General features: G+C 39.8%; 1 protein-coding gene across 2 annotated transcripts; it reads right to left on the bottom strand.

The window, feature by feature from the left end:
* Positions 1–78: 78 nt before the first annotated feature.
* Positions 79–26,904, bottom strand: PRKCI (protein kinase C iota). 2 transcript variants are annotated; one of them, XM_018912754.3, is made up of 19 exons: positions 26,737–26,841; positions 25,634–25,719; positions 19,507–19,628; positions 15,004–15,093; positions 13,579–13,629; positions 12,283–12,368; positions 11,124–11,264; positions 10,242–10,296; positions 9,635–9,693; positions 8,973–9,149; positions 8,149–8,246; positions 7,299–7,385; positions 6,566–6,701; positions 6,014–6,101; positions 4,944–5,069; positions 4,761–4,840; positions 3,721–3,810; positions 3,297–3,412; positions 79–2,579 (listed from the first exon to the last, which is right to left on the bottom strand). In XM_018912754.3, exons 3-19 carry the CDS (start codon positions 19,619–19,621, stop codon positions 2,492–2,494), a joined length of 1,683 nt encoding a protein of 560 aa, XP_018768299.1. In that variant the 5' UTR covers positions 19,622–19,628; positions 25,634–25,719; positions 26,737–26,841; the 3' UTR covers positions 79–2,491. The 2 variants fall into 2 exon arrangements, with proteins under 2 accessions (XP_018768299.1, XP_009087262.1); XM_009089014.4 differs by lacking the exon at positions 25,634–25,719 and having other exon boundaries at positions 26,737–26,904.
* Between the last annotated feature and the right edge of the window lie 1,068 nt (positions 26,905–27,972).

Raw genomic sequence — 27,972 nt, 5'->3', positions numbered from 1 at the left:
AGTTTAAAAGGGCCACCTGATGATCCCAAGGAAAGACCAGCATTTCACAGTATTTCTCTGATATTTTAACACACAGAGTTCTAATATAAATGTTTATTTAAAGTAAAAAGTGTGCACAAATAAAAGGAATGATTACACAACAACGTTCAAGACCATAATCCACATGAAACAGGAAAAAAGTAGTGACAATAGGAACTAGCAGAGCACCCATAGGAATCCAACTCATGTACAAAAAAGAGCTTACTCCATGTAAATACATCATGCTTCTGATGCAGACATGTTCTCCAAAAAACAAAACCTACTGCACTGGACTGTTTACACCCAATGTCCCTTCTGAATATTTATGACAGTTGCTGTATGCTTAAGAATAAAAAATAACAGTTAATATCATGGCACTTTGGAGAAAATTAAAGTGTAAAAATGGATTTACTGTAATTTAAGATATTTGTCACTTTGCAACATTCTTAATGGTTAGATATGTAAATAGAAAAAGTATTTTTTCTGTGACATTATAAAAAAAGTTAACTTTTGCTTTACTCTTCTGTGATGAATGGCAGAAATGTCCTTCCTTATATAAAGCCTTAATACCTTGTAGGAAATTATGCCACTGTAGAGACAAGGCTTTTCTTGTTTGCCTTAAATGATTCCCAGGTTTAATATCAGTTATGCTCTGATGTCCAAACTGATCATGTGGGTACAGGAGTCAGAGGCTAAACAACCACCATTTCCAAACTGCATGTAGAGAAGTTCACTTGACCCCAATTAGCTGCTCTTTAAAGGAAGGTTCACTCTGGTATTTTACATTTGAAAAGATATAACTTGAATTTAAGGAAACGTGATTTTTAACAGTGGGGAAGTTCAATGCTTCCCTGAAACTGAAGCCCCTCAAATCACTTCTCAGTTTTGGAAACTCAGTCCAATACTAAAGAGTTTCCTATTCACATTGCAAAGAAAAAGATTAACTAAATCTCATACTATGACACCAGTGTGGATTTGTGCAATCTCTCTGCTTGCAGCTGACATGGAAGTGAACAGACATACACCAGAAAACTTGTGCTATGAAATTAGTGTTGCCATACAAGGATTTTCAGAGAAAGACACTGGCCAAGCAAAAGTCTACTAAAAGCTTCAGGTAATGTTTGCCAACTTGTGCTTACAGATTCTCAGATCTGCTTTCAGTGATGCTTATCTTCTCTTACAGCTCTTACATAACACAGATTCCTTTCCTCAGTGTCTCTTAATCCCTTTTCCCCAAAATAATAATAATTAAAAAAAAGTGGTACATTTGGCATTTCTTCAGCCCAACACATTCATAACTATTGCTTTAGCATTAAAAATAAGAATTATCTGTGCTGTATATTACACTGCTTACTAACATGAAATGTAAGAAACACACTTCTTAGTCCTAGTTCCAACCATTCTTTCAATTGCTTTCCTTGAGCCTGCTACCAACATTTCAGGTTTGATTGTGAGTACAGATCACCACTCTAAGGACAGAAGTTAAGGGAGTCATTGTGGACAGCACCTATTTTATTCTAGATATGCTTTTTCCACTGTCAAAGTGGAAGTCATTCTCAGCAGTGTGGCAGTAAGACAAAAAAGGAACCAATGCCCTTTTCCAGGCTGTGGCTGTACCGTGTGCACTTCTGATGCAGTTAAGACAGCAAGTATAAAAGCAATAAATAGGATGAGGTTCAGTATTAGCTGCCTATTACTGCTGAATTATTCTGTACTGATTTTAACTTCTCAAACTGAATTCTTTCATTAAACTGACACTTGATGCCATGTCCAACCCTTGCTGAAAGGGCCAGGCTAGGAAGGCACTCTCTGTATCAGTGTCCAATTCCTAGAGTGCTGGAGCAAAGTCCACCAATTCTGATATGGAGTTAATTGTCTCCTTCAGGGTAGGATCAATATTCCCCATGAAAGCAGCCAGTCTTGACCTATTCAGTGTAAATATCTGCTCTCCTTGCTGTCATTTCAGTCTGAAGGGCACAAATAAAGCTCTAATTTCTATGTCTAGAACAGGAAAATCAGATGTTCAGAGAGAAGAGATTTGGAACTACAGAAGTGATAAGTTCTAACTCATCTGGCTGAAAAATCTGAAATCCTTGAAGGATAATTTCTTACATCACCTGATGCAATTTGTTTTCATTAAGCACTGAAAACCTTTCCCTGCTCAGAACACTGTACTGGCAAACTATACAGTCAGACCCTTTGTTCAGTCAGGAGCCCCAGAGACCAACTCCTGTATTAAAATTCAAATTTGGCAAAAATGTTAGAAAGTTCTAATATTTTAAATCTGGCAGCTGAAGGTTCAGCATAACAAGCTGTCCTGGACAACGTTCAATACAAAAAGAAAATTCACACTAGGTGGTGGCAAGGGCAGGATGTTGAGTTACTCATTTTATGCAAGTGCATCCAAATGGAGAGATGTTTATCCATGCAGAAAAAATGGAGTAACAATTGGCACAGTTCAGAAATGGAGAATTCAGACACATTCCTCAGCTGACATCAACAGAGGATTTATGTATTCAAAGCCTTCAAATTCAGACTGGTCAATCTTCTTCACAATATCACTATTAGGATTAAAAAAATAGTCATTAGTTGAGCAAAATTAGAAAGATAATGTTAACTGACAGTTTGACTTAAAATTTAAACTGTTCAGTAGACTCCAGTTGAGAAAATTTCCTTTCCCTCTTGTGTCCCCTTCTACCTTTACAGTTGTCACTGGGTTCTTTTAACCCCAATAATGGTACCAAAACACAAAACCCCTCAAAAGCAGTGACTGGGCTTCACTCACTAACTCACAAAGCAGCCTGCAAGGTTTGCAGTTTCTAAACTTGCCCTAAACAGTCAGTTTTGTAAGGATCTGAAAACATTAGGTTGTGATTGATACTGCAGCTGCATCAGCAACTTTTCTAAACATAATTTGTACAGTCTGCATTTAGAAAGGGATGAGGAAGGAAGTTGGATTGCATAGGTAACATTTAATATATACTGTTTATGTTTACATACTATGTGAATGTTATATAAAACCCTATAAAAATTCCTAAAATCTGAACAGGAGCAGTTCAATCAAACTAGAAAGGTCCTTCCTTCCTCATCCCAAATCAGGGCCTCTCAAGAGTAAGGAACCACAAATACACTACCAAAATCAAGCACATTATCATGGATTTTATAAAGGCTTTTCAGCCAGGATAATCTCACCTGACTACTAACAATATATCACACCCAAACAAGTTTAAAAAAAGCTTCTTCTCTTCTCTGAACTTCTTAAATTCTACATTACTTACTCATCATCTGGAGTGAGCTGCACAGGTTCATTGGTGAATTGGGAATCAAAGTTATCCAGACCAAATTCTCCAGATATATTTGGTTTAAATGGAGGCACCACTTGCTTTTGCTCCATCTAAGAATAAATGCACTTAGTTACACTGAGAATGAGTTAAAACCTATTGAATTATTTTTAAACAAGGCTGGAAATTACTATTAAGTTTATTTTTTATACTTTCTACAATCATTCTAATAATCTACTGCATTTACTGTGTGTAAAAGGGAAAAAAGATTGTGTGTTATAATTTTGGTACAGTATCAATGAAGAGCTTAATGTTTTTGAGCTTAAGGTCCTCTCTTAGGCTCAAAACAACATGGGCAATCTCAAAACAACTTTGTCAGTGTATGCAAAGATCCTCAGCCAGGGCAGGGGCATTCACATACCAGATCCCAGTCAACGTTGCGGAAGAAGGGATGGCCCTGGATATCTGCAAACCCTGTCTGAGGATGGCAGCCCAAGCGTTCCTTTGGATCCTGTGCACGGAAGAAAATATTTCTAAATGAATGCCACAGCCTACACATGAATAAAATGCCAATGTTACAAATCCCATGAGAAATGAAATACCAGAGTTACAAGGAACGCTGAAGAACTAAATTAGCATTATTTATTTTGGAAACAGCTCCAATTTACCCTTTGAAACAGGGAGGAATATATGGAAGCCTTTAACTAAATTTTATATAAATGACTATTCTGATCCTAATTTTCATTCAGGCCTGTTAAACATTCCATGGGTTTTAGAGCAGGCTTGGTTAGAATTACTAACGAATTTCAATCTTTCCCCCCACCTTCCCTTGCTTTTCCCTGAACAGATTACGGCAGAAAATCACACTGGGGCAGTAACTACAGCTCCTGGTAAATATTGTGGAAAGAAGTTTATTTTAACAAGACAATTCCATCTCCAGGTCCAAGCATTCACACACTACCAGGGAGCTCTAACAGTGTGCAGTGAATGGTGTGACTTCCTTAGAATAATTTATCCAAAACTGGTTTCTCCTGTATCTCTTTCTTCCCACTCACATAACACTCACTAAAAGCCAGCAAGTGCTTGGACTCATCATCCACTACCACACGTGCACCTTCTGGCTCTCAGAGAGCCCCCAGCAAGAAGTGAGCACTTCCTGCCTCTGCATCTCTCTTCAGGAAGTCATCAGAAGCTGTCCAAATGATTTGCTACGCTGCTTCTCTCAGAACCAAACTAAATCTGGTAAATTTGTTCAATTCTCCAAGTTAAAGAAATCACTTGGAGCATTTCTATGCCTTTAAATTTGGAATTTACTCATAATCCCAGCCTGAGAACCAGGAGCTTCAGATTTTATGAGAAGTATCTAGAATAGGGCCCCCAGCCCCACTGAAATTCTGCTTTAGGCTCTCCCCTTTTCTACCCTGTTTCTGTAAATGGCAGATAAAGTACATCAGCTCTTACCTTGTTAAGGAAACTCTTCAGAACACCTGCTGCTTTCACAGAGAGGGATCGGGGAATTCGGATCTGTTTTTCCAAAATTACTGCAAGAAAACAAGGCTCATATCAGCCTTTGCATCTCTGAAGTTAGTTTAATGGCTAAGTAGAAGCAAAGCACTGAAGTGTAGGACCACTCATGGTACTTACCTTGGAAGAGATAATCCTCTGTGTTCTGATCAGGGTTGTCAGAACTCCCGACGATGTCAAACGGCGACCGGCCTGCCATCATCTCAAACATCAGCACACCAAGGGCCCACCAGTCCACGCTGAAGCCTGGAATTCAAGAGAGAAAACACCCCTGGAGACATTGCATAACAAAAATACTAACACCTCTGGGGCCTGAAACAGTCAGAGAAGAACAAAAATGTTCAAAAAGTGAGAAGTTCAAAAATGTAAGTAGTGCCAGTTTTTCCAATTAGCTGAATAAAGGAGATAAGGACTATAGCAGACATGTGGATCATTATGTACACAACAGGAGGAGATGCTGTGTAGAGGAAATGCAAAGAGGTTGAAGGTTGGTGTTAAGCCCTTAACCAAGGTTTCGATAATATTTAAGCCTGATCATTACTAACCAACAGTGCATTATCCAGGGTGGGAGATAAGCCAAGGAAGGATTGTGCAAGTCTTAATAGCAGCAAGTCAGTCATTCATGGAGTAAAGCATATCTGCCCTACTATTCACTGCTAAAGGAAATCCCAGTAGCCAGGCTGGGGCTGATACAGTCTGGCTGGCCTAGAAAGCTTGTGATAAGCAGGAGTATCTGAAGCCAGCATGAAAGAAATATTTGATTGAAGTAAGATGGTAAATTAAAAAAATACATAAAGGGACATCTACTATCTAGGCCTTTTTGCAATGAATTTGTATCTCATCTATCATTGCTGCCAAATGTAAAGCTCCAAAACCAAACACAATTCCAGCCTGTAAGTATATCATTAGTAGAATCTAAAATAGTTATAAACAATAATAAATTTGGAAGACTCAAGCTATTCTTCAAGACTGTTCAAAAGAATTTAAAACGTGCAGTGCAGAATCTCTCATTTGCTTTGTGTGGTGTTTTCTGCTCTTCCTTTGCAGGTTTTATTTACTTTTTCAGACAGGATGTGGAATCAAGACTGATCATGTGTCCAGTGGAGATTTTTACTTTCTACTGCTTAAACAACTCAAATAAGAAGAGATAAGGTGAAAGTTAGAAAGTAGCAACAAGAAATTCCATTTACCGTAATCCTCTCCCCGGAGAATTTCAGGTGCAATATAGTTTGGAGTCCCACAGAACGTGCTGGTTGTGTCACCAGGCCTCAGACCCTCCTTTAGGAAAAGATGGGGAGAAAATACTTTACAGTTAACTGAAGATGCCCCACTCTCTGCTAAGAGCATCACTTTGAATTAAGTCTTAAATAACAATGGCTAAGTCAAAGCCTGCTCCAGTGTCTCTGTAATGACAAAAATTTTCCCAGGGGAAATGGGCAGTGCCACAGAATCCAAAGAGGAACAAGTGACTGATAATTTCAACCTCTTTTGAAATCACCTTATCCTGACTATTTCAGCCAACCCCTCCCAGACGAGTTGATCCAGGTGCTTTATGTAAGTGTAGTCTGTACACTCTGGCATTTGACTTTTCTCCACATGTGGAAGTGAAATGAATATAAAGCCTGTGTGCACTATGTACAAAGAGAGATCTTGAAATTTCACTTTTAAAGGCTCTGCATCTTTTAATTTAGAAAAATTTCTTAATTGTTTATTTTTCTGGTTAGCAAGAAACTACATCTTACCTTACACATGCCATAATCTGTGAGTTTAATATGCCCTTCAGAATCTAGGAGCACATTATCCAGTTTTAAATCCCTGTAGATTATCCCTCGCTCATGTAAGTAGTTCAGTGCTAGACTGATTTCAGCAGAATAAAACCTAGTGTAGAAAGAAGTACTGATTAAGTAATCAAAACCCAAAAGCACAATAACACGGTCTTGGTTGTATGATATTTTCTATACATAATCTCAAGTATTCTATTCTTTTTACACAGAGAAGTGGCAAATTGTTTATATGTGCATACAAATGTTTCTATGCACTTCAAAAGTTGTCTTTAGTTAATAGTAATGTCTCCTGCAATCATCTCTTTTATCTCACCATCTGAGATTAAGCATATGCACCAAGAACTCAGCATTTGCCTGGACAGCTGGTAGTGGTTGTTGTACAAGAAACACATTGGTATCATTAGATATGAAAAAAAAAATACCACAAAACTGTTCTTCTAGAAAAAAAATAGCAGACTGAAGTCATACAGAACAATGCCAATACAAACAGCATCTAAATGCTTCCTATTACAGTTCCTTCTTGAAACAAAAACATGGTGGCTTGCAGCAGCAAAAGGAGGATGCAGTTTCACATTTCTTAAATCCTTAACATCTGGAGAGGATTTGCTGGCTCATCCCTTATAATCTCTCCACTGCTGCACTGTGTCAGAAAACCACTGTTTTGATGCAAGAAATCTGGAATGAGACACACCTGGCATGTTCCTCTGGCAGCTTCCTCTGCCTCTGCATATGGAACATCAGATCTCCTCCATTGACATACTCTATAACAAAGAATAACCTGGAACACACAGGATTGTTACCAATGATTGTGTGCACAGCTAAAAGGTGTGAGATGTTACAGGTCTGCTATAGAACAATGCCCATTCCACTCCACCCATCTCTGGCACCACAGCTGGTTTTACCATTTTCCTCTCCTTTGAATAAATTCTCAAAATTAAAAATCAAGTATACAATATTTCTCTAGATAATTTCTTCATTGCTAAAGGAATGTAATGTTCCCATTTTCCTCATCCCATACAGGTACTGCTTGTCATTACTACACATGTGACTGTATGGAGCCACAGTTTCTATTACTGTACAGAATAGAAAAATAATAATTTTCATCTCTATTACTTGGTTTTCTTTTTGAAAACTCACAGTCTATTTTCTGAGTCTTGCTCACAGATTTGTCTTCAAAGAATCCAGGCAAGTTTGAGACAATTATTCCTTGGTTTTCATACTTTTGATTTTCATCTCCTCAAGCCTTTTTTTCATTCAATTTTACATTTTCCTCTATCACATATTCTGAATCCCTTATTTCTTACTAGATGCATTTCTCTTCCTCTCTAGAATCCTTCCCAGCACATCTACCAGTACGTTACATTTTCCCCATCTGAAAACCTCAGATGCACATGGCACTTGGGTCACAAAATACTACAAAGATTTACAAAACATTGACTTTGCTACCTAACACTTTATGCTGTAAATTTAGGCCTTTGAGGTGCCTGATAGGATGAAACCTTTTTACTAAGACTATTTTATTATTAATTTATGACCTTTACCTGCTTTCTGTCTGGAAGCAAGAGTGCAGTCCGACCAGAAAGGGATGATTTGAGGCCTGTTCGAAGACGTGTTTCTCTGTCTGAACCCAATCAATATCCTATTTTTTGAAGAAAAGTGACATTCAGAAAAGAATTGTTGCACTTCTTAGGTCAAGTATTAATGACAATTAGCAGAAAGACATTCAAGGGCTTTGCTGTCCTTGTTTTACTTGCAAGAAATGAAATATTCTATAGTGCTGAAATGTGAAGCAATAGCTGATAGCATACTTTTTATTTCCTGGATGTCCTCTACTCTTAGCCTCACTGTGTAAGCATCTTGGGAATGAAAACACACTGATCTATAAAAGATAAACTGGTGCAGGGAAATGTAAAGTAGTACCAAGAAATGCAGAAGGAATCAATGGTAGACTGAGAAATAAATGCAGAAGCTCTTGGACAGCAAGCCACAGTCACTCAGTATTTTCAGAGTAGCCTAAAGAAACCTAAGGGAAATCCTCAGTAACAAGAAGTTTTTAGCAGTTTAACAGTGCGCTTTCTGACATGTTTTCACTAATCACTGTGCAAAAATTGCTAAGATGGGGGTCTGATTTAATAAGCAATTAAATCAGCATGGTGAGATTTCTTTGTGACAAAAACCCAGACTTGAACATATGAAAATCAGACTCCACCTGGCTACCTGCCTTGTGAACCTCCTATAGAGCAGTACAAGAAGCCACATGTAGAATTCTCACTGAGTGCTGCAGCCCAGACCTGGCTCCCACCTCCTGGGGGACACTGGAGCTGTATGGAAGAGTTGCCCAATTGACTGAGAACACCTTGCCCACCTCATCATCGTTGACAAGCTCTTTCTTCACCACCTTCATGGCATAAATGCGATCAGTTTTCTTCAGCCGAACCAGCAGCACTTTGGCATAGCTGCCCCTTCCAATGACCCGGAGCAAATCAAAATCCTGCAGGCCCAGACTGGAGGAAGCTTTGCCACTTTCCCTAATGCTCATTGCCTGTGGATAAAGATGCATTGAAATGAGGAAGCAGCCTTGCCAGTGTCAGCAACTGCAAAAGTCAGCATTTCAAACAACATTTCAAAATTAAAATAAACAAGTAATTCAATTAAGACTTGTTATCTTAAGACTGTACTGTCCGGGAAAGGAATGTGCTGGGAAACAAAGGAGGCCAAGGAGTCTTGGCAGATAAGAAACAAACCAAACTGGGAGAATTTAGAACACTTTCTCAATCAAAGCACATCTCAAATCAACCTTATTTTATTTCAAAATAAAGCAGCATGTAAGCCACACATGCACACATCTCAGGAGCAACCCAAATGTGCTCTCTATGCTAATTTTCAGTTTGTGGCAAATTAAACTACTAAAATCTTGAAATTGAGACACACAGGCTTTTAAGATCTCTGAAGATCCTCATGGGTTCCTTCCAACTTCAGATACTCTGTGATTCTATGTACAGAGTTAGCTTGGATAAGATATTTTACCTCTTTTTCTTCACCAACATGGTCCAGGCTCTCATGACTTGAGGGATTGTATGGTATCACTGGAGGTGCAGGAAAAATTTATTAGAGTGATGCAACACAACAGGATTTTCTTCTGCCTTAGAATTTCCACAGTCAGAGAAACAGTTAAATGCTTCTATCAGTCAGAGAAACATAGTTTAAATGCTTCTATTGCAAGTATTCAAAACAGATAGGTTGGCATTAGGACCACCACACTGACTGCCACAAGAATAAACATGCTTGGCTACCACTCCAGCAGAAGCTCTGCTAATGCTGTTGAGGGTTTGGTTCTGGGTTTTCTTGCTTGATCACAGCATTTGAAGTACTCAGCTTACTAAATGTAACTGACAGCATAAATTCTTTTTTGTTTAGTCAGATTTCTGAAACTGGTAAGATGTGGAAAAATTACAGAAAACTTTCCAGTTTGGAAAATTGGAATTTTTATATTTATATCCCCCTTAGCATTAAGAAACTGCCTTATTTTTCTTACTCTATTAAAAAGTAAAGAAGGGTTTTTAAAATAATTTTACTTCTAAGTTTACTTTTCAGCAACTTATAGTAATTTAAAGAAAAACATTACTGATCTTACCTGTTTCTACATTATCTGAATGCACTGATGATGGATCCATAGGCATTATTGGTTCCTGCAAACAAAACCAGAATTTTTGTAACAAACTGTCCAAGTGTCAGACACATTATTTTAGAATCAATAAATGAAATTAAGGAGCCCTGAGGAATATAATCTAGCTACTTTTTAACTTGATTAGTCAACATAGCTACTAAAACATAGACAATGAAATAAACAACCACACTCTTTATTTTCCCTCTTTTCTAGAAGTCATATGTTTCCAGAAGCTGCAGAAGTGACAAAAAAGAAAGAAACACAGCACATGAGAAGTGAGATAGAAAAACTCAAGTCCTTCAGCAGTATATATATTAGTCAAAAGAATTCCCAAAATACAGACTTAAAGCTGTCTGCTTTATTAAACCAGGAGTAGTAATAATCTCAATTTTTCTCAGAACTTAAGAATTGAAGATGATTTAATTTCTTGAGAGAAAAGTCAAAATTTCTGCTCTTCCTATTCTTTTGTTGTAAATGGGAAATAATCCAATAATCTATCATATATTTAAAGAATTTACTCCACCTATCCATTTTGAAGACGTAAAATAGTGCGTACATATATACATGCTATGGAATGTCCCTGTGAAGGATGGGATAAATGTGACCAGGGGAATAATGTCAGATGTGCAGATTAGGCTCCTGTCTTGCTAGAAGTTGCAATTTTGCTCAGTGAACCCCAAACTTTCTTGCAAAAGCCATGGTAACCATAAAAATTATGTTTCAACTACTGTGATTATTTCAAACTGCAGACTGCAGTTTGAAAACCAAATGGGGGGAAGGAGGGTGTTATTTGTTTGATTGGTTGGTTGCTTCTTTTTTGAGACAATTTATCAGGTCAGTTTTACTTACTGGCTGTAGTGTGTGTCGGCCACATTCAATGTTGACAAGTTTGTGACACTTCTTGTGGACGAGGAGTTTGCAGTTGATGCACTTGTAGCCCTGGCGCCCCAGGCCCCATATCCGGTCAGTGCAGATGGCACAGTGAGCTCTCTGCAACCAGAACCCAACCAAACTCAATAAAGAGCAAAACTGAAGAATAAAACTATCCAGCCAGACATGCATTAACCAAGCTCATCTCCTCTTTTCTCTGTAGGTGAGTCCTTACAGAGGAAGGCAGGAGAGCAGAAGCTTCAACACCTTAAACAACCAGAATGTGAATGGGAAGGTTACCACTCGCTGAAGGACATTCACAAAACTCCAAAGATCCATGAAAACAGGGTGCCTATGGAGGCAAGAGTGGATTTAACTGATTTAACTGTGGTGCCTTGACAGCCTTTAACCCAGATGTGGTCAAAAAACAACAAAAAAGCTGAAGTTAGACATGAGGATGCTCAAGATGAAGTTTAGTGGAGACGATCTCAAGCATTAAGCACACAATACACTAAGCTTAGAGAAGAAAGAAAGATTATTGAAGCTGTCAAGGGACCTGACTTACTCAAATATTTTGGGGTTGGTTTTTGCTGTTGATGTTTTTAAACACAGCAGTCTTCTTCGTCCTTAGCTAATTATATTTGACCCTTGCTTCCTAAAAACATTCTGAATGGTTTGTTATTTTCAGTTGATTACATGGCACCAGAAACATGCTGCCTGGAGAAACATCTCAGCTTTCTCCTTTAAAAGTCATGAAAGAAAAGTCTGTGCATTATAAGCAAGTTCAGACCATTTTACTCCCAGAAGTTGAAAAACTGAGTATCTACTTTTAGCCATCTAATACATTCCAGTTTGCCCTCTGGGAAGATTTTAAGGGAACACAGGAGCTTTGCCATTATGCTTTCAGAGTGTATGTAAAGTAAATTGCAAGCAATTCATTTCGGTTTTTTTCTATTTCAAGTTCCTGATGATTTTATATTGCTTAAGTTTCCTGAAGATACAGGATTACCAGATGTGTATAGACAAACAACAAAAATGAAAATAAAACTACCTGATAACTTTTCAAGGCAGTGGCATCATCATTACAAAAATAAGACATCCCTGTATCATGGCTTTAAGTACCCAACAAGAGTCTCACCCTGTTAAATCGTTTGGCTTGGAAAGTGTGACCATTTGCACAATAGAGCTTTCGCCACCGGCGGGCGCCTCGGCGATAAATGGACTCTAAGAGGAAAAACACAGGATTATATCCAGACAAATACAAACACAGAGCTACATCATCTTCTCCTGGAGGTTTTTGTGCAGAGTAACTCACAGAATAAAGTTTCCCTCCTGCTCCTTACAGAAACAGAGGAATGCTGCAAGTATCTTTTTCCTTTTTCCTTTTTTTTTTTTTTTTTTAAGATTTGAAGAACATTTGAAGTAGAATATCCTGATCAACTCAAAATGAATTCTGATTTTTCTGAAGTTAAAAGGAAGAGTGAGTCAAGAGAAGGTAAATTGTCCAAACAATTGGACTTTTGTCCAAGTGCAATTGGACTTGCACTTGTGTGCAAAGTATACACATACCTCAGCTCAACTTGGGGAGAAGCTGTGGGGAAGGGAAAGGAGGAAGGGAGGTGAATTGGGAGCATGTCCTGATTTATAAGATTGCTTGACAAATCCTCCAGTGTTTTAAATCCACAGCTGCCACTATTAATTTTTTTCTTTTTTTTAGCTATTACTTTATTTTTCATTACTTGAGGCATGTCAGAAACCAAAACTGAAAACTGAGATATGAAAAACTACACTGAGCTATAAATCTCCTTCTGATTTAGTCTGCAACCTCATTTTTCAGATAACCATTGCCCATTCTCCCCAAGTTAACTTTTAAACAAGCACATGTTGATTGGATTGGTCAGAGATTTGGACACCATGCTGACAGATGCTTGTGTGCGTAACAGACACATCTTTTTTTACAAAACTTTAAGGCTAGAGGGAAATAACCTCTTTGATGTCTAGAACAGTTAACACACCAGAGGTTTTTGGAGAATTCTCCTGATAGCACCTAAACATCAATTTCAAATGAATTAACCACAGATCTGTAAATAGTGACATAAGACATTATCATTGGTTACAAGCCTCTGCTCACAATTGTCAGCCAGCAATCTGGCAAATCCCCAAAAGGCAGGAAAAGGATAAAAAACTGTCATGAATGAAAAGGCAAAAGCAAGGAAAGCAGAGTGACATGGGTAGTTAACAGGAATGTGAAATGCTTATTAACAATGATTCAGAAGTGAAAAACATTAAGTTTAGCAAGATTTCCTATTCCTTTTAAATATTTGATTTTTACAAATTTACATTATTTATACGTGCAGAATGCCAACATCAAAATCTGCTAAGATAGGAAATCTGAACTGATCTTCTGTATTTCTTAGTTGAAATGTCTACTTACTATCTTCTCCTGGACAAGGCATGCCAGGCCGCTCTGGGACACAAGGAAACACTGCAAGAAAGACATTAACTTCTGATTAGCTTTCATTTCAGACAGAAAATAAACCTTTGGGTTAAATACAACACTCCTGAAAGGCATTCAACCATCTAGAGAACAGCACTGACTACACTTCAACAAAACCTTCTTTAAAAACAGGTGAGCTGCAAACCACCACAAACCCCTTTTACTCAGCATAGGAGTGACATACATGAGAAATACACTCAAAAAGCAGAATAAATGAAACTGTTTCTTAAAGATAGTAACTAGAAAAAGTAATGATTTTGGTTTTTCATGAGGCCAATCTTCCCAGTTAGTCAAGATTTCTAAATACTAAAAATGTCTTATATGACAGTGTCCTAACTGTTACAGAGGATGCTGACTATGTATGTTTGTTTTGGGTTTCTTTTCACAATTTATTTAGCTTCAGTAATACTACCCATCTTTTACAATTCATTTGGCGTCAGTAATCAGAGAGAAGTATAAATGTGGACAGACAGCCCTGGTGTCAGTTTAATCAGAAGCTTATCAAATACAAAAATTAGTGGAGAAAGGGCAGATGAAAAATTTGATCTGCACAGAAGCAGTGAAATCTATCTACAAATGGATTGTATTCTTCCACTTTTTAAAACTCTGTGGGAAGCTGGAAAGCTGTCTTTTCCTTTCAAATGGGCTGATGATAAGCTAGATATTTTGCATCTTTTTAAGAGAAGGAGCCTGTTGAGACTCTAGTGTAACCCACCAACACTTCATAATGATGACTTTTCTGCTCTAATCTCTGATTAAACCAAAATTGACCTTCTACTGATAAAAAATTACAAATAGCTAGAAAAATATTCTGGAGAAGCTGCCAAAATAGGCATATAACCCTGAATAATAAAAACTGAGCAACTACACATTAAACACGGGCATGATACTATTAAGTTTAAAACTGAAGTACTTAATTTTAGAAAAGTGAAACTTTTCATTAATTTGCCATCACAAATGGAGCTCATTAACTTTTTTCTCTAATAGAGATGCTCTCTAAAGCACTTATTCATAATCAACTTCAGGATAATGTATAAATCTAAAAAATAAATAAATTGTACTTTATCGCTTCTACCATTAGCTGCCAGCAAGTGTCTGAAGGGACTTGGGCTGAATTAATGAAGAAACAGAGGCTGGATTTCATGAATAAACTAACAGAAAAATATTTTTTTCCTCCCTTGATTTAAAAAAGAAGAGCTAAAAGCACAGTGAATGGAGTGAATGGTTATCAGCATCCCTTGACAGGATGGCCACAGGCCTGAGGGGAGAAGGGTGTGAAACGCACAGGAATGGAAGGTAAGAATTCCACTCATTCACAGGTACAAACATGAGCAGCAGGAAATTTCAGTAAATTTCAGCTACCATGGATCAGAAGCTCTGAATCCTTGTTTAGTTCATACAACCGAAAGGCCTCTTCCAACTCCAGCTGAGAGGAAACGGTACATGGGTCTCCTGTGGAAAGAAAATAGCACAAAACTCAACCCAGTCAGTTCCATACCACTCAGTAGCTCCCAGTTCACAGTAGATCACAGTTGGTTCCAGGATAATTACTGGAGAAAAAATCCAATATTCTCAAATGTGGTAGTATTTATTCTTAACACTGTTCAAAGAGTACATATGAAAATAGAGTCATATTGAGTTTTTTCAGGGAAAAAAAAATATGGGATATTCCCAAGAGGCAAGCAGATCTTAACAACAAAACATCATTGCTACAAGCATGGTTACACATTATTTCAGTACAGGAGGTGCAGGCTGTATTCCAGCACCTAAAAGCCTTCTAAGATTACCTTTTATTTCATGGATTATTTAATTAAAACTGAGTCAATTCTACTTCCACGACTGCTTCAGCACTGCCAAGACTTGCACCAGGAGCTGCAAAAGCAGTTAGAGCTCAAGTCTCTCATCAAAACTCAATAGAAACTTTTGACAAATAACATAATCTAAGTGCAACACCCTGTTTTTCTGATTTGTAACTACGACTTTCACACTCACACAACTATTTGAAATATAATTCCTTAAAGAAAGGACACCAAGGCAAAAGAAAGGTGGGAGTTGGCTGGTTTTGTTTCTTACTTTTTTTGATAAAACAACTGCAGTTTTGTTGACCATTTGTGATGGTGCAGACTAAATTACATACCAAATCCTTGATGATTAAGTTTCTCAAGCTTTTCTGTTTTCTTTGGTGCCAGATGCAGATTAGTAACATTATTAAAAAATTAGCCCCATAAAAGAATTAGCCTTTTTCAAAATAATACTGTAACTGAAACATTTTTAAAACAATGTTGAGTCTCAATCATCACTGCCCCAAAGAAAGAAAATACCTCTAGTTATTAGCTCAACTTTTCCCCCCGCCCTTCATCTACACAAGACGTTCTGTGCAAGAACAAGGGATTTATCTCTGCTTGTCCTCCAGCATGAGCAGAAATTTATTTTTAGCCCAAATCCCATACAGCAAGTCTGCCTTTCCATATTCCCAATTTTTAACAGAAATACTACTTTCCATGTCTTTAAGTGGCAAACTGGTTTGGTTATGGGTAACCAAACTTGAGGAAGGCAGAATCATTTCCATCCCAGCTAAACTGGATCCAGTCTGGAAGTTTCACTGCTTTGAGTCCTCAGTCAATACCACAGTCAGAAAGTTCACAAGCAACAGACCATTAACTATTCTCTTTGTGTTTTATACTGCAAGGCATCTAAATTAATACAGCCACTGCTAAAGATTTTCAGTGCAACCACACACCACACACCCAGCAGCAGGAGGTATTTCAACTCACCCCACAGAAGTTTTTCCAGAGAATTTGTTTTGTTTCTAATGTATTACAATGCATTCGTTCCAATGTATCTTCCCCCAGAACAGGAAGGACATGGACCTGTTGGAGCCAGCCCAGAGGAGGTCACGGAGTTGATTACAGGGATGGAGGACTCAGCTATGAGGAAAGGCTGGGACAGCTGGGACTGTTCAGCCTGGAGCAGCTTTGGGGTGACCTAATTGTGGCCTTCCAGGACCTGAAGGAGCCAACAAGGAATGTGAAGAGAAAGAGACTGTCTACAAGGGATGGAGCGACAGGACAGGGGGAACGGCTTCATACTGACAGAGAGTGGGTTTAGATCAGATATTGGGAACAAATTCTTCCCTGTGAGGGTGGTGAGGCCCTGGCACAGGGTGCCCACAGAAGCTCTGGCCTCCCATCTCTGAAGTGTCCAAGGCCAGACAGGATGGGGCTCTGGGCAACCTGGGATTGTGGAAGGTGTCCCTGCTCATGGCAGGGGGTAGAATGAGATGATCTTTAAGGTCCTCCCAACCCAAACCATTCTGTGGTTCTATGCATTCTATGCTACTGCAAAAAATATAAATAATAAATGTAAATGGTCCGTTTTCAGAGTTCTGTCTTTATTGTTTCCTGCATATCAAAATCCTCCAGATGAGTCTTTGAAGCCACCAGTAATTTTCCACCAAACCACTTTCCCCTACAGCTGGACACCACAGTGCCCACCCACAGCACAAACTTACACTGTGCAGAGCAGGGTGAGAGGAGAAGGAACAATTGTATTTACTCAGACTCACTATGAGAATCAACAAACCAGTTTTTCTTCATTTGTTTCTGACACCTGTGCAAACAGTTCTGTGTTTCCTTTTGGTAGAAGCAAAAGAGGGTCTCAAGAATAAGCAAACTCAGAACAGAAGGTTTACAGACATCTCTCTCAACAGGCTTGAGTAGTACAAATTTTGCAGCTAAAGACAGCTGGGATACATAGGAAAATATTTACTTTTGAGTAATATAGCGAGAAACAACAGACTGAAGGCACACACAAGGCCAGTGTCCAACCCACAGGATGTTTCAGAAGGCAGAGTAAAGCTGAACTGACCATATACGGAAAAAATAGAAATTTGTCTAAAATCAAATCAAGTTCAGTCTATTTTCCAATTCTATCTGAAGATTTTGGAAATTACCCCACTCAATTAAATTATATCGTGTGCCATGACCTCTATTAAATCAGAGTAGCTACACATGAAGCCCTCATCTTGCAAAGGCATTTCCTATATGACAAATCAAAACCTTAGTGTCCAGGGAAATCCAGTTAGTCAGGAAGTAGTGATGTCCCAGACCCCTTATCTTCTCTCAGACTATAAAAACCATGAGTAACAGTGTAACAAGTACCAGCCCACAGCACACACATTTCCTCATGCTGCTGTTAAACAGTGAACCCCAGGTTGGTGGAGAGGATGTGATAGAGGCATTTTCCAGTAAAGCAAAACAGGTTTCTAGAAAGAATATCAACAGAAAACACTACAGAGTGGTGCTGAGAGAAGAGGCTGGGAGCCTGGCAAGAAGCCATGTATTATACATGCAGGAATTATTCACAATAAAGACATGAGGATTTGCTTTAAACACACTCCTCATTGGTAGATTAACTTTTTCTCCACTGACATTAAACTGTAAGTTAATGATTAAAGCAAACACGGATTGCTTGTGAAAATCAAATCCAACACATGAAAATAATTCAGGCAAACCTTCCTTTTTTAAGTAAACCTATCTCTATTAAAGAGTCGAAATTGAGACAGAACAAACTGTGGCTTCAAGTAAATTACTAAATCAGTATGAAATGTTTATTAAAATATATATATATTTCCTCCTATGACTGACACTGCAGACTCCTCCACTCCATTATCTTCCTGATGATAAAAAAACACAGCCAGAATATAATAAAGTAAATGTTCAACTCCCAGTAGCTCTGCTGTACAGTTCAGTCATAATCACCGTTCATTTTACTGTACTGCATCTGCCTGGTATAAATAACTTTGGAATGATGAGGAGAAGAAAAAACCCCACCTGCTCAGACTCCCAAGACCACATAATTTTCAACACACCTGCCTATATGGCACTTCCAAAAATCAACTTTGCTCCATGTTTAGCTTTAGGCTGAATAAACTGGCAGTAGCCCAATTTGAAATGGGAGGAAACAGTTCCATAAGCACCATTTATGCTGATGGCTGCATGCAAACACCAACCACAGCCAACAAATCACTGCATACTGCAGCCTTTTATGTACTGCATCAGCTAAAATAACTCCACAGCAATCTCATAATTCAGAGGGCTCTTCCTTATAGCTGTAGCTCAAAACCTATGTGTGGGATGAACTAATTCCACTGAGAAAACAGAACCTACAAATAACCTTCAAAAAAAATTACTACTGTACACAGACAGCTCAGTGGATGATATCTGCTAACAGGGAGAACAGACTCTGGACTTTTTTCATCCAAGGTAAACTTTAAGATGGATTATGTGAGCCTAAAGATGAGTTCTCAGTCAGGGTTGTTACTGCACTTTGATGCAAAGTTAACCACACATCATTAGTATTTGGAAGAAGTTTTATTATTAGCCATAAGTTAATAGACTTTAGGTTGCTAAAGTAACAGCTGATAATTACACTTGAGATATGTTTTTGGTTACACATACAACTCAACTATACATTAAATTATATTAATATTTTAGATAAAGACTGCAATTTGTATAACTTAATGTCTGTTTAACTTTTTAAAAAATATAAGATATAAAGGGAATCTTCATCATTATAAATGAGTACTTTCTGATGCTTTCATAAGAAATCCTAACATTGAATTAAAATTTTCATAGTCATTGAGGTCTAGTTTGGTTTATAAAGACAGAAAGCAAGCTACACACTAAGCAGTGTGAAACAAATAGCTCTTCATTAAGCTCTACTTAAGAAGGCATTGGATAACTTATTTTCGGAGTGAGATTTTAAGATTTATAAACTTATCTTACGACGGCAGAGGGAAAGGAAAAGATGAAAAGGACAGAAAAGCTGGGAAGGTGAGCAACGTATTGATGAGCACTGATTTACCTTCCTCATCAATCCACTTCATGGTGAAAAGCTGCTCGTTGTCAAAGGAGCACATGTCTCGAACTTCACTGCACAGTCCCTCGAAGGAGATGGAAGGCTCAAAATAAGTTATCATAATGTCCCTGGGAAAGAGAAAAATCAGCTTCAGAAACTACTCCACAAAACATAACACTGATCATCATCTCTAACACCTTCCATACACCACTAATATATTAACCTCACCCCTGATGCAGCTCCATCCAAAATGCTAAAGTAAAATAAAGCACTTAGTTCCCTTCTTATAGCAAAGTCAGGCTCAAGAGATTTGTATTACTTGACATTTAATCCTCCAGGTATCTGGTTCAGAAAAACTCAGATTTTATGCCCATAAGTAACTACGAAGTGAGTTGCAGCAGACATTAAGAACACATTGAGAAATTAGATCTCTTTCACCTGTGGAAACTCAAGAATTAAATGCTGCAACTGTTTGAATAATGTTCAAAACATATTTCTGGTTTTACTTCCTCTTTAACACTTATTTAGTTATTAGTATCAAAATGTAAAAACACATACATCTACTCCAACTAAATTTTGATTGTGTAGATGTTAGGAAAAATTAATGACAAATACTAAACAGATTTCCTAGCAGATTTGGGGGCAGGTGCAAATATTCAAAGTGCCTTTAAAAAAAGAGTGGTGCTTCACACAATGAAAGGGAAGGCTGACAGAGAGCCATATACTTAGAATTGAAATGTACTGCTTTACTGTTATGCAGAATGGGTATTTCTGTGATAATTAAAAGTGAGTTAACCTGGTTTTAATATGTTAGCAAAAAATGCTGGCCCACTGTATTGGCTGGGCCTTAAAGGGGCACAGGTGACAGGGCTCAGACTCTTAACCAAAGGAGTTGGGAAACACATTTAGAGGAAGGAGGAAGGCTGTTTACAACACACTCCTCAAACATAGCATAAAAGCTCCATGTTAGAGTGACCAGATTAATCTTCCCATGAAAACCTCTCCCAGCTGGATTTGCTCTGGTGGATGCTAGTGCCCAGGACTGCTTGGGGGAGCTAAAAGAATAATTGAAACAACAGAGTTTTTACCTGGTCAGAAATCCCATCAAGGTTCCTACCAGACTGAAGTGTACGTATGCAGCAAGTTAAATATCTCTAAATCATCATGTGCATGGGCAGATTGAGATCAAGAAGGTGACTTAACATAAAATGCTGTGGTTATGGAACCGGAACAGTGTTCAGGAGGGGCAGAGAGCACACAAAAACCAAACTGCTTGCCTGAGGCTTCTCTGAGAGCAGCAGCAGGAATAAAATCAACTGGCAATTTCTAAGCACTCTGGAAGAACAGAGAGCCAGCTTCTGGATTTATGAGCATCATCAGTTGGGTTAGGTTTACTTAGGGGACAGACTCCAGGAAATACAGCAGATGTGTGCCCAGGATAAACACAACATCTCTTCAATAATCTGAATAAAGCAGTCAAAAAGCTGCTACGTGATTTGGGAGAGGAATCGCTCCTGTTCTTTCCACGTGAGACAAAATGCAAAACAAACAACAACTGGACCCTGGTATTTAGACACAGTCACTTACAGCAAATGAGGCTTTATTTGAAAGCACCAGTCACATCCATTCAACCCAGCACACTCTTCTCTCAGACCCAAAGGTCTCCCTTTGCATCTTTTACCAAAACACCAGCTGGGAGCCCAATGACAACAAGGTGGATCTGACAGTATGACACTGTCACAGACACACAGCAGCCACCACACAGCAAGCCTGGATTAGCCTGCAAAGCCTTAACCTGTATTTCCTGTTTTTCTGGGAAGGAAATCAGGCACTGCTTAGTTAGCAGCTCCACTAAGTTTACCATCCCTTCCTTGATTCATATTTTAGCACAGATATATTCACTGTGGTATATGTTCTTAAACAAAAAAAAATAGTTCTGAAGACTGCTGAGAAGCCAAAGTATTTATATTTTTATATATTTACATTGCAGGGCTTTCTGGGATTGAACTAGCCAGTAGAGTTTGTTAAATGATTACTGCTGCCAGAAAAGCAGAAAGTTACAGACAACACTCTTAGAGATTAATCACTGATGCTTCAGCAAAAAGTGAAGATTAAATTATATATATATATTAGGAAAATCTGTTCAGCACATTTTCAAATGTGATGATTCAAGCTCACTTAAAATAGACTTATCTGTACTGCAGCAAAAAAGAAAAATCACAATGTTAAGATGTACTGAACAGCCTTGGAATCTCTTCATATCTCTAAAGTAAAAGCCAGTACCAAATGAAAAAAAAACCCAAAACTCTTACTCCTTGTTGATACCTTTAAGTAGCACACCAGTTTTCCTTCAGAAAAAAAGAAGAGTTTAATTATTTCAGAATTTAAGCATGTTCTTTAAATTACTACTCTAATATCTCTAGCAGGATATGTATCAGTTACCAAATAATTTGGAATATCTCTTCTGCTATAGCAGACAGCAATCAGTCTTTCGGAGAACTCTAGCCAACAGCAATACTAAAAGAGAAAGATGATGTCAAGTATAAACAAGGTTCCACAAGCAATATCTACATAACAGAGGAACTGAAAGGTTACAGGTCTCCCTACTACTTTATTTTGTCATTTGAACTCCCCTGATGACCCTGACACTTCTGCTGACACAGGTCTCACTTCCACAATGGTTCTGCAGTCATACCTCTGTGTCTCCACACTTCTTGCCCCCACCACAGCACTGACGATGCCTTTGTTAGGAAAAAGCTGCATTCACTCAAGCCAAGTGAAAGCTAAACTGTACTGAGAAAAAATTTTGCATTTTAAATTTAAGTTAGTTGCCCAAATGAAGGGACAAAGGAAAGTGAATATGAACCCTAGCCTGCTGACTTGCATTAAAGATACAAAATGTTTTCTTTTACTGAGATGTGGGGAAAATGTTCTTGATAATAGGTCTTTCCTTGTGATGAAGGTAAGGTCATACACTGCTTGGAATAAGCATGTTTGTCACAAAGCTGTCCCAAGGTGAAATGAATATCTTTGTTTGTCCCCTCCTGGCACACGTAGGGAATTAGAAGAAAATCTGATTCAAGCACACCTTTTGCACCACCACATCTGGAGGTGCCAATTAACTCTTACTATGGAAACAGCAGACTTTTTACAATTTGTTTTAGCACTATTGTAGTTGTTCTTAATCAGGGACCTGTGAGTAGGAAACATGGAAATATACAAGACAGAACTTGTCCTGAATTACTTTCACTGAATATGCTAACACTTCTATCTTTCATAAATATTAATAAAGATCGTTTATTCATCCTACTAGAAGGCCTGTCTGAGTCAATATCCTGCAAATATCAGAATCAGTAAAACAGAAATCTTAGGAAGACTGAGAAAAGGCAAATATTAAACCTAAACACAATAGAGAATATATTTTAAATACATATAGAAGACCATATTGTCCACCTTTCCTGAGATCAAACAGCTTTCCTCACTTTCTTTTACAAATCATCCAAGAGCTGTAACATTCTTTAACAAAAAAAAAAAAAAAAAAAAAAAAAAATTCCAAAACCAGAACCAACAAAAACCCCAAAACCAGTGGCAACAATTAAACACAATTCAATATCTGTACCTCATTTTTCATTCTGATCTTAAACTCCCCTGAGAGAAGAACCCTGTAAGAACAGACACTACTGCTTTAGACTCTTCCACCTGCAGCCTCATATATCCCATATTATGTATGGGGAAATGTACAGACACATTATACATGTTACCTACATATCCACACATGCATCACACACCTGGGCCAGTCATTAAGGCTATTGAAAAGGTCTAATTAGAGCTCCCCACAATGAAACCCCACAGGACTCCTGGAGAAATCTGCAGTGTCAGGGTAATTTCTGTACCGTGAGGTGCAGCCACTGCCATTCACAACCATTTTAAGTATTGCTTTCCCCTGTTCAAGTCTGCTTTTCTGGAAAAAATATATTGTCAGAAAGCTAAATAAATATTGAAACAGCAAGAGGGGAAAATGTATTCACAGGCGTAATTCAAAATTTTCTTAAAATGAATTCTCTCCTACAAAGAACTTGATTGTCAACAGACAACAGAAGATGCTGTACTGAAGAACTGATCAAAAAAAGTGCCCAAGAAAAATAAAAAGAAATTATGCAAGAATTCAAGAATCCGTAAGAAATTAATACCCTGGAAATCTTCATGGAGGTTTTACAATTAAAATGTATTTTCTCCTCACACTTTTTCCACTTTATAACAAAAGTAATTCAGTAATTAAAATTAAGAAAAGAAGCAGGTTTACCATGTAACATGAGAAGACTGTCAGGTGTGTTCTTCATCTGACCCAAATCAAACTAAAGGTGAGCAAAGCATTGGTATCTACCCCTTTTTATTAAAAATCTAACCTACATTACACAGCCTACACAGCTAGAACCAGCATAAAATGTATGTCAGGCACTGAAAGAATACATGCTAGCAGATCTAATCATGACAGAAAAATGGTTATCATAACTGCTTGGTTTTTTAAATCAGCATAAATTCTACAGGATTCCTTGAGCACGAGCAGTGAATTATTTCTACCTGTTCCCTACTCCTAAAACATATGTATGAATGATGTGTCAACTTCTTGTACTGACCTGACTAAAAGCATCTCTAGCAAATGAGGTAAGACAAAAGGCAAACTTTGAATATCATCAGAGAGCTGAAATGGTTGTAATTACAGATGCTGATTAGTGCCATACACTCGGAGCTGCTATACTTTGTTATTATATCAACAAAAATCCACCTTTGGAGAAACAAAGTGAATTCCTAAAAACCCCCTCAGGAATCTCTGTTACACACTGCACAGATCACAGTAACTCTCTAAAATATGTAACACTATTTTAGGAATTTTAAACAACCAATCCTATGTGGAAGATAAGCACAGTTTAACTGAGAGAAGGAAATACCTGGAAAAGCTCACTTAATGTCCTAATTCCCAAGTCTCTGGGAATTCCCCATCCCCTTAATTCTCATGATCTGTGTTCATTTTTAGGAAAATTTCCCATCCTGTTTTAACATATTTCGTTAATTTAGGATAAAGAATTACCACTGCAAGGTTCAATGAAACAAAGACTCTTCAAAGGGTCCTGTCTGAAGTCTTTGTCTTGGCTGAGAAAAGCAATTGGGCTCCTGGCCAGACCCAGCCGAGTTTTGGGGATTCAGGCTCGGCTCTTTGCCACAGGCAAGTATCCCGACTATCAGATTCCCAAACGTTTCAAGAACAAATCTGTGCTTCTAAGTGGTTGGGTTGGGTAGGCTTGGTGGTTCTTTTTGTTTCTTTTTATTTTTAACCAGAAACTCTTTTTGGAAGATGAAAAGACCTTCACAGCCAGACTTTCCCAATAACTTCTACAACCCACTTAAATGCTTCCATTAAAAGGAAATTAGGAGAGATTAACGCTTCCTGTTTAACACTGTTTCCCATTAATTCCTCGATCCAGCTCTGAGACAGTTTATTTGCAGAGCAGGGAAAAAGCTGCCTTTGGTATCAGCATTCAGGTCTCAGTCTCCGAGTTATTTCAGGGTAAGTGCAAGTTAAATGTTTGGCTTTGATATCCACTTGATAGTACAAGCCTGAGAAGTGGCTTGAGACTTTCTGTTGAAAGAAAGTGGAGAGAATAATTTGCCTACATCTCAAAATAAATCATGACTAAGGCATTCAGCTTGTTAGTTTGTTGGTATTCACAATGGTTAACCAACACCCTCTATGACTCAATGCCATTATTAAACTGCATTAACAGATAAAAAGTCAATGGACATGACTCAAAAGAAACATTCCAGTGCCTGTGAAATTATTACCAGTGTCATGAGCCAGCATTCCTGCCCAATGTAGCAGATTTTCTTCCTCACTCCCACTGGGCTGCTTCCTCCCTGTGCTAAAGCAAGAATCCATGTGATTGCTTGTGGAAATGATCAAGATTAAACCTGACCCAGCAGAAGAAAAATAAAGGGTTTTCACCCAGTTCCTGTTTTAGTTCACTGTCTGACCAAATGAACACCTCTACCAGCTGATAGCCAGGAGCATCTTTGCTTCCTTAAGAAAAAGTGCATTAAAGAGACTGTGAAACAAAGAGCTCAGAATTTCACATACTTTGACAAGTGTCTCACATGTCCTTTAAAGCCACAGACGGTGCCAGTCTCTAGAGTAACTTCTACAGACCTCAGTCAAGAAAAGCCCTAGAAGACACAAACCAGAAACCAAATACCAAATACCAGCAGCAAATACCAAACACTCAGCATAGTTTCTATACCTCTCCTTAAACTTACACAGCTAGAGATAGCAGAGAGTAAATACTGAAAATGTAACACACCTCTTCTTGTCCTTAACACATATAACTGGAAGGAAGCTATCAAGAGCATCGTGTTCACACTAAATCCAAAAATGCAACCCACATTGTTTTCTGCTTAGATCACTCCCCTCAAACTTAATGGCCCAATGAACTACTGCCAACCCTTGCACTGAAACTTATGAAGTCCTGTAACTGTTACTATTTAATAGCTGGCTGTGAATCCAAGCCAGAACGTTTCTTTTGCTCTCTGTGTGTTATTGCTGGAGAGCCACTGAATTAGGCCCAGAAAATTCAGATTTCCATTTCTGCAGACACCTAGTATTTTGGGGTTTTTTTTAAGAGTAGAAGTATAATTGACAGTAGATGCATCTGAGTTACCATTCACAGACTCCCCTGGAAATCGCTCGGTCCCTGGCAAAAAGCCTAAAAACCCATGAGGCAAATTTTCATACAAACATCCTCTTCCTTTAGTCCTGAACATCACCTAACATAGAAAGACCAGGACTAAAGCTGGATCCCAAACATTCTGGTGTGTGTTATGAAGGGATATGTACTTATTACTGGCAGCCAAGGCCTGAGGGTGAAGGGAAGCAGGGTGAGCAGGGCAGAGGCTGCTCAGGCACATCCTTGCTTACCGGACGGCCACCCCAGGAGAAGGGAGGATCCCACTTCCCCCAGAACCCTGACACCAGTCCTGCACTTGACAGCCATTTCAACACGGCCGGTTGTTCGTGGACTGTTTTTCCTCCGCTCTTTCCCTCCTCCCCTACAAGTCAGGGCATACCCAGGGCTTGAGCCAGGAGTATTCCCGGGAGCCCGTGCCGGGTACCCCGAACACCCGCGGCGCCGCTTCGGACGTTGCTCTCCGCCCGGCCGTCCCCGGGGGCTCGGCGCCCGCACTCACCCCTTGTAGTAGGCTTTCACCCGGACCTGGTGGGCGCTGTCCCCGCCGAGGCTGCCCCCGAGGCCGCCCGGAGCCGACATGGTGCTCCCGGCGCCACCGTCTCGCTGTGTCGGCATCGCCCCGCAGGCGGGCCGGGGGAGCCGCAGGGTCGGAGCGGGCCGGGGCGGCGGCTGCGCGACCCCCGCGCCTCCAGCGCGCCCCGCCCGCGCCGGGCGGCACCACGCGAGGGGGCGGGAGGAGACCGCGCAGAAGCGGTGGCGAGAGGGAGAGCGGAGCGATGCGAGGCGGTGCGAGAGGGCAGCGCAGGATTTCTCCCGGCGGGGCGGAGCAACCGCCCCGAGAGCGGCCGGGCGGCAGCTCCGACGCCCGGGGATGCGGGTGTCAGTCCCGTGCGTATCCCCCTGCGTTCTACATGGGCTCTCTCCTACGGGACTCCACACCTGTGGAGCGGGATGCTCCACGCCGCAACGGAGGGGGGACAGCGACGGCGGCGGCTCCTAGGTAACCGGCAGCCCCGTAGCGGAGCCGCCGCAGCGGCCGCTCCCGGTCAGGCGGGTGCGAGAGCGCACGCAGGTCCCTCCGCTCCCGCCGCCGCATCCGGAATCAAGGCGACGCCGCGGTTTGTGTCACTCTCTCACCCACAGTTGGTACGGCCCAGCGCGAAGCATGGCGGGGCTACGGGCGGCTGGGCGGCCGTGGCGCCGGCGCGGCGGGAGAGGAGCGGGATGCGGGCTGTGGGGTGCCTGAGCCGCGGGTGGCTGCCGTGATAAGCAGCGAAGGAGGAAAACTTGTTCTACCCAAGTACCGATGGGGCTGATCCCCAGCAGCGTGGGCAGCAGGGGATTCTCCACCTCATACTGAGCACTTGCAGTGCTGTGGTCCTGCTCTGCGGTCTGGTCCATCCACAGAAGAAGATTGTGTTGCTGCTGGAGCGAGTCCAGAGGAGGCAAAGGAGAAGGTCCAAGAATCGGAGCTTCTCTGCTCTGGAGACAGGCTGAGAGGTTGTTCAGCCCAGAGAGCAAGGCTCCAGGGAAACCGTAGAGCCCCCTCCAGTGCCTAAAGTTGTCTCCAAGAGAGCCGGCGAGGGACTTGAACATGGACATGGAGTGACAGAACAAGAAAGAATGGCTTTAAATTTAAAAAGAGAATGGTGGGATTAGATATTAGGAAGAAATTCTTTCCTGTGATGATGATGAGGCCCTGACACACATTACCCTGAGAAGCTTTGGCTACCCC

This window comes from Serinus canaria, chromosome 9 (assembly GCF_022539315.1).
Source record: "Serinus canaria isolate serCan28SL12 chromosome 9, serCan2020, whole genome shotgun sequence".
In the NCBI taxonomy this organism is placed as follows: Eukaryota; Metazoa; Chordata; class Aves; order Passeriformes; family Fringillidae; genus Serinus; species Serinus canaria.
The sequence above is the reverse complement of the archived record's forward strand: the minus strand, read 5'-3'. Positions and strand labels throughout refer to the sequence as shown.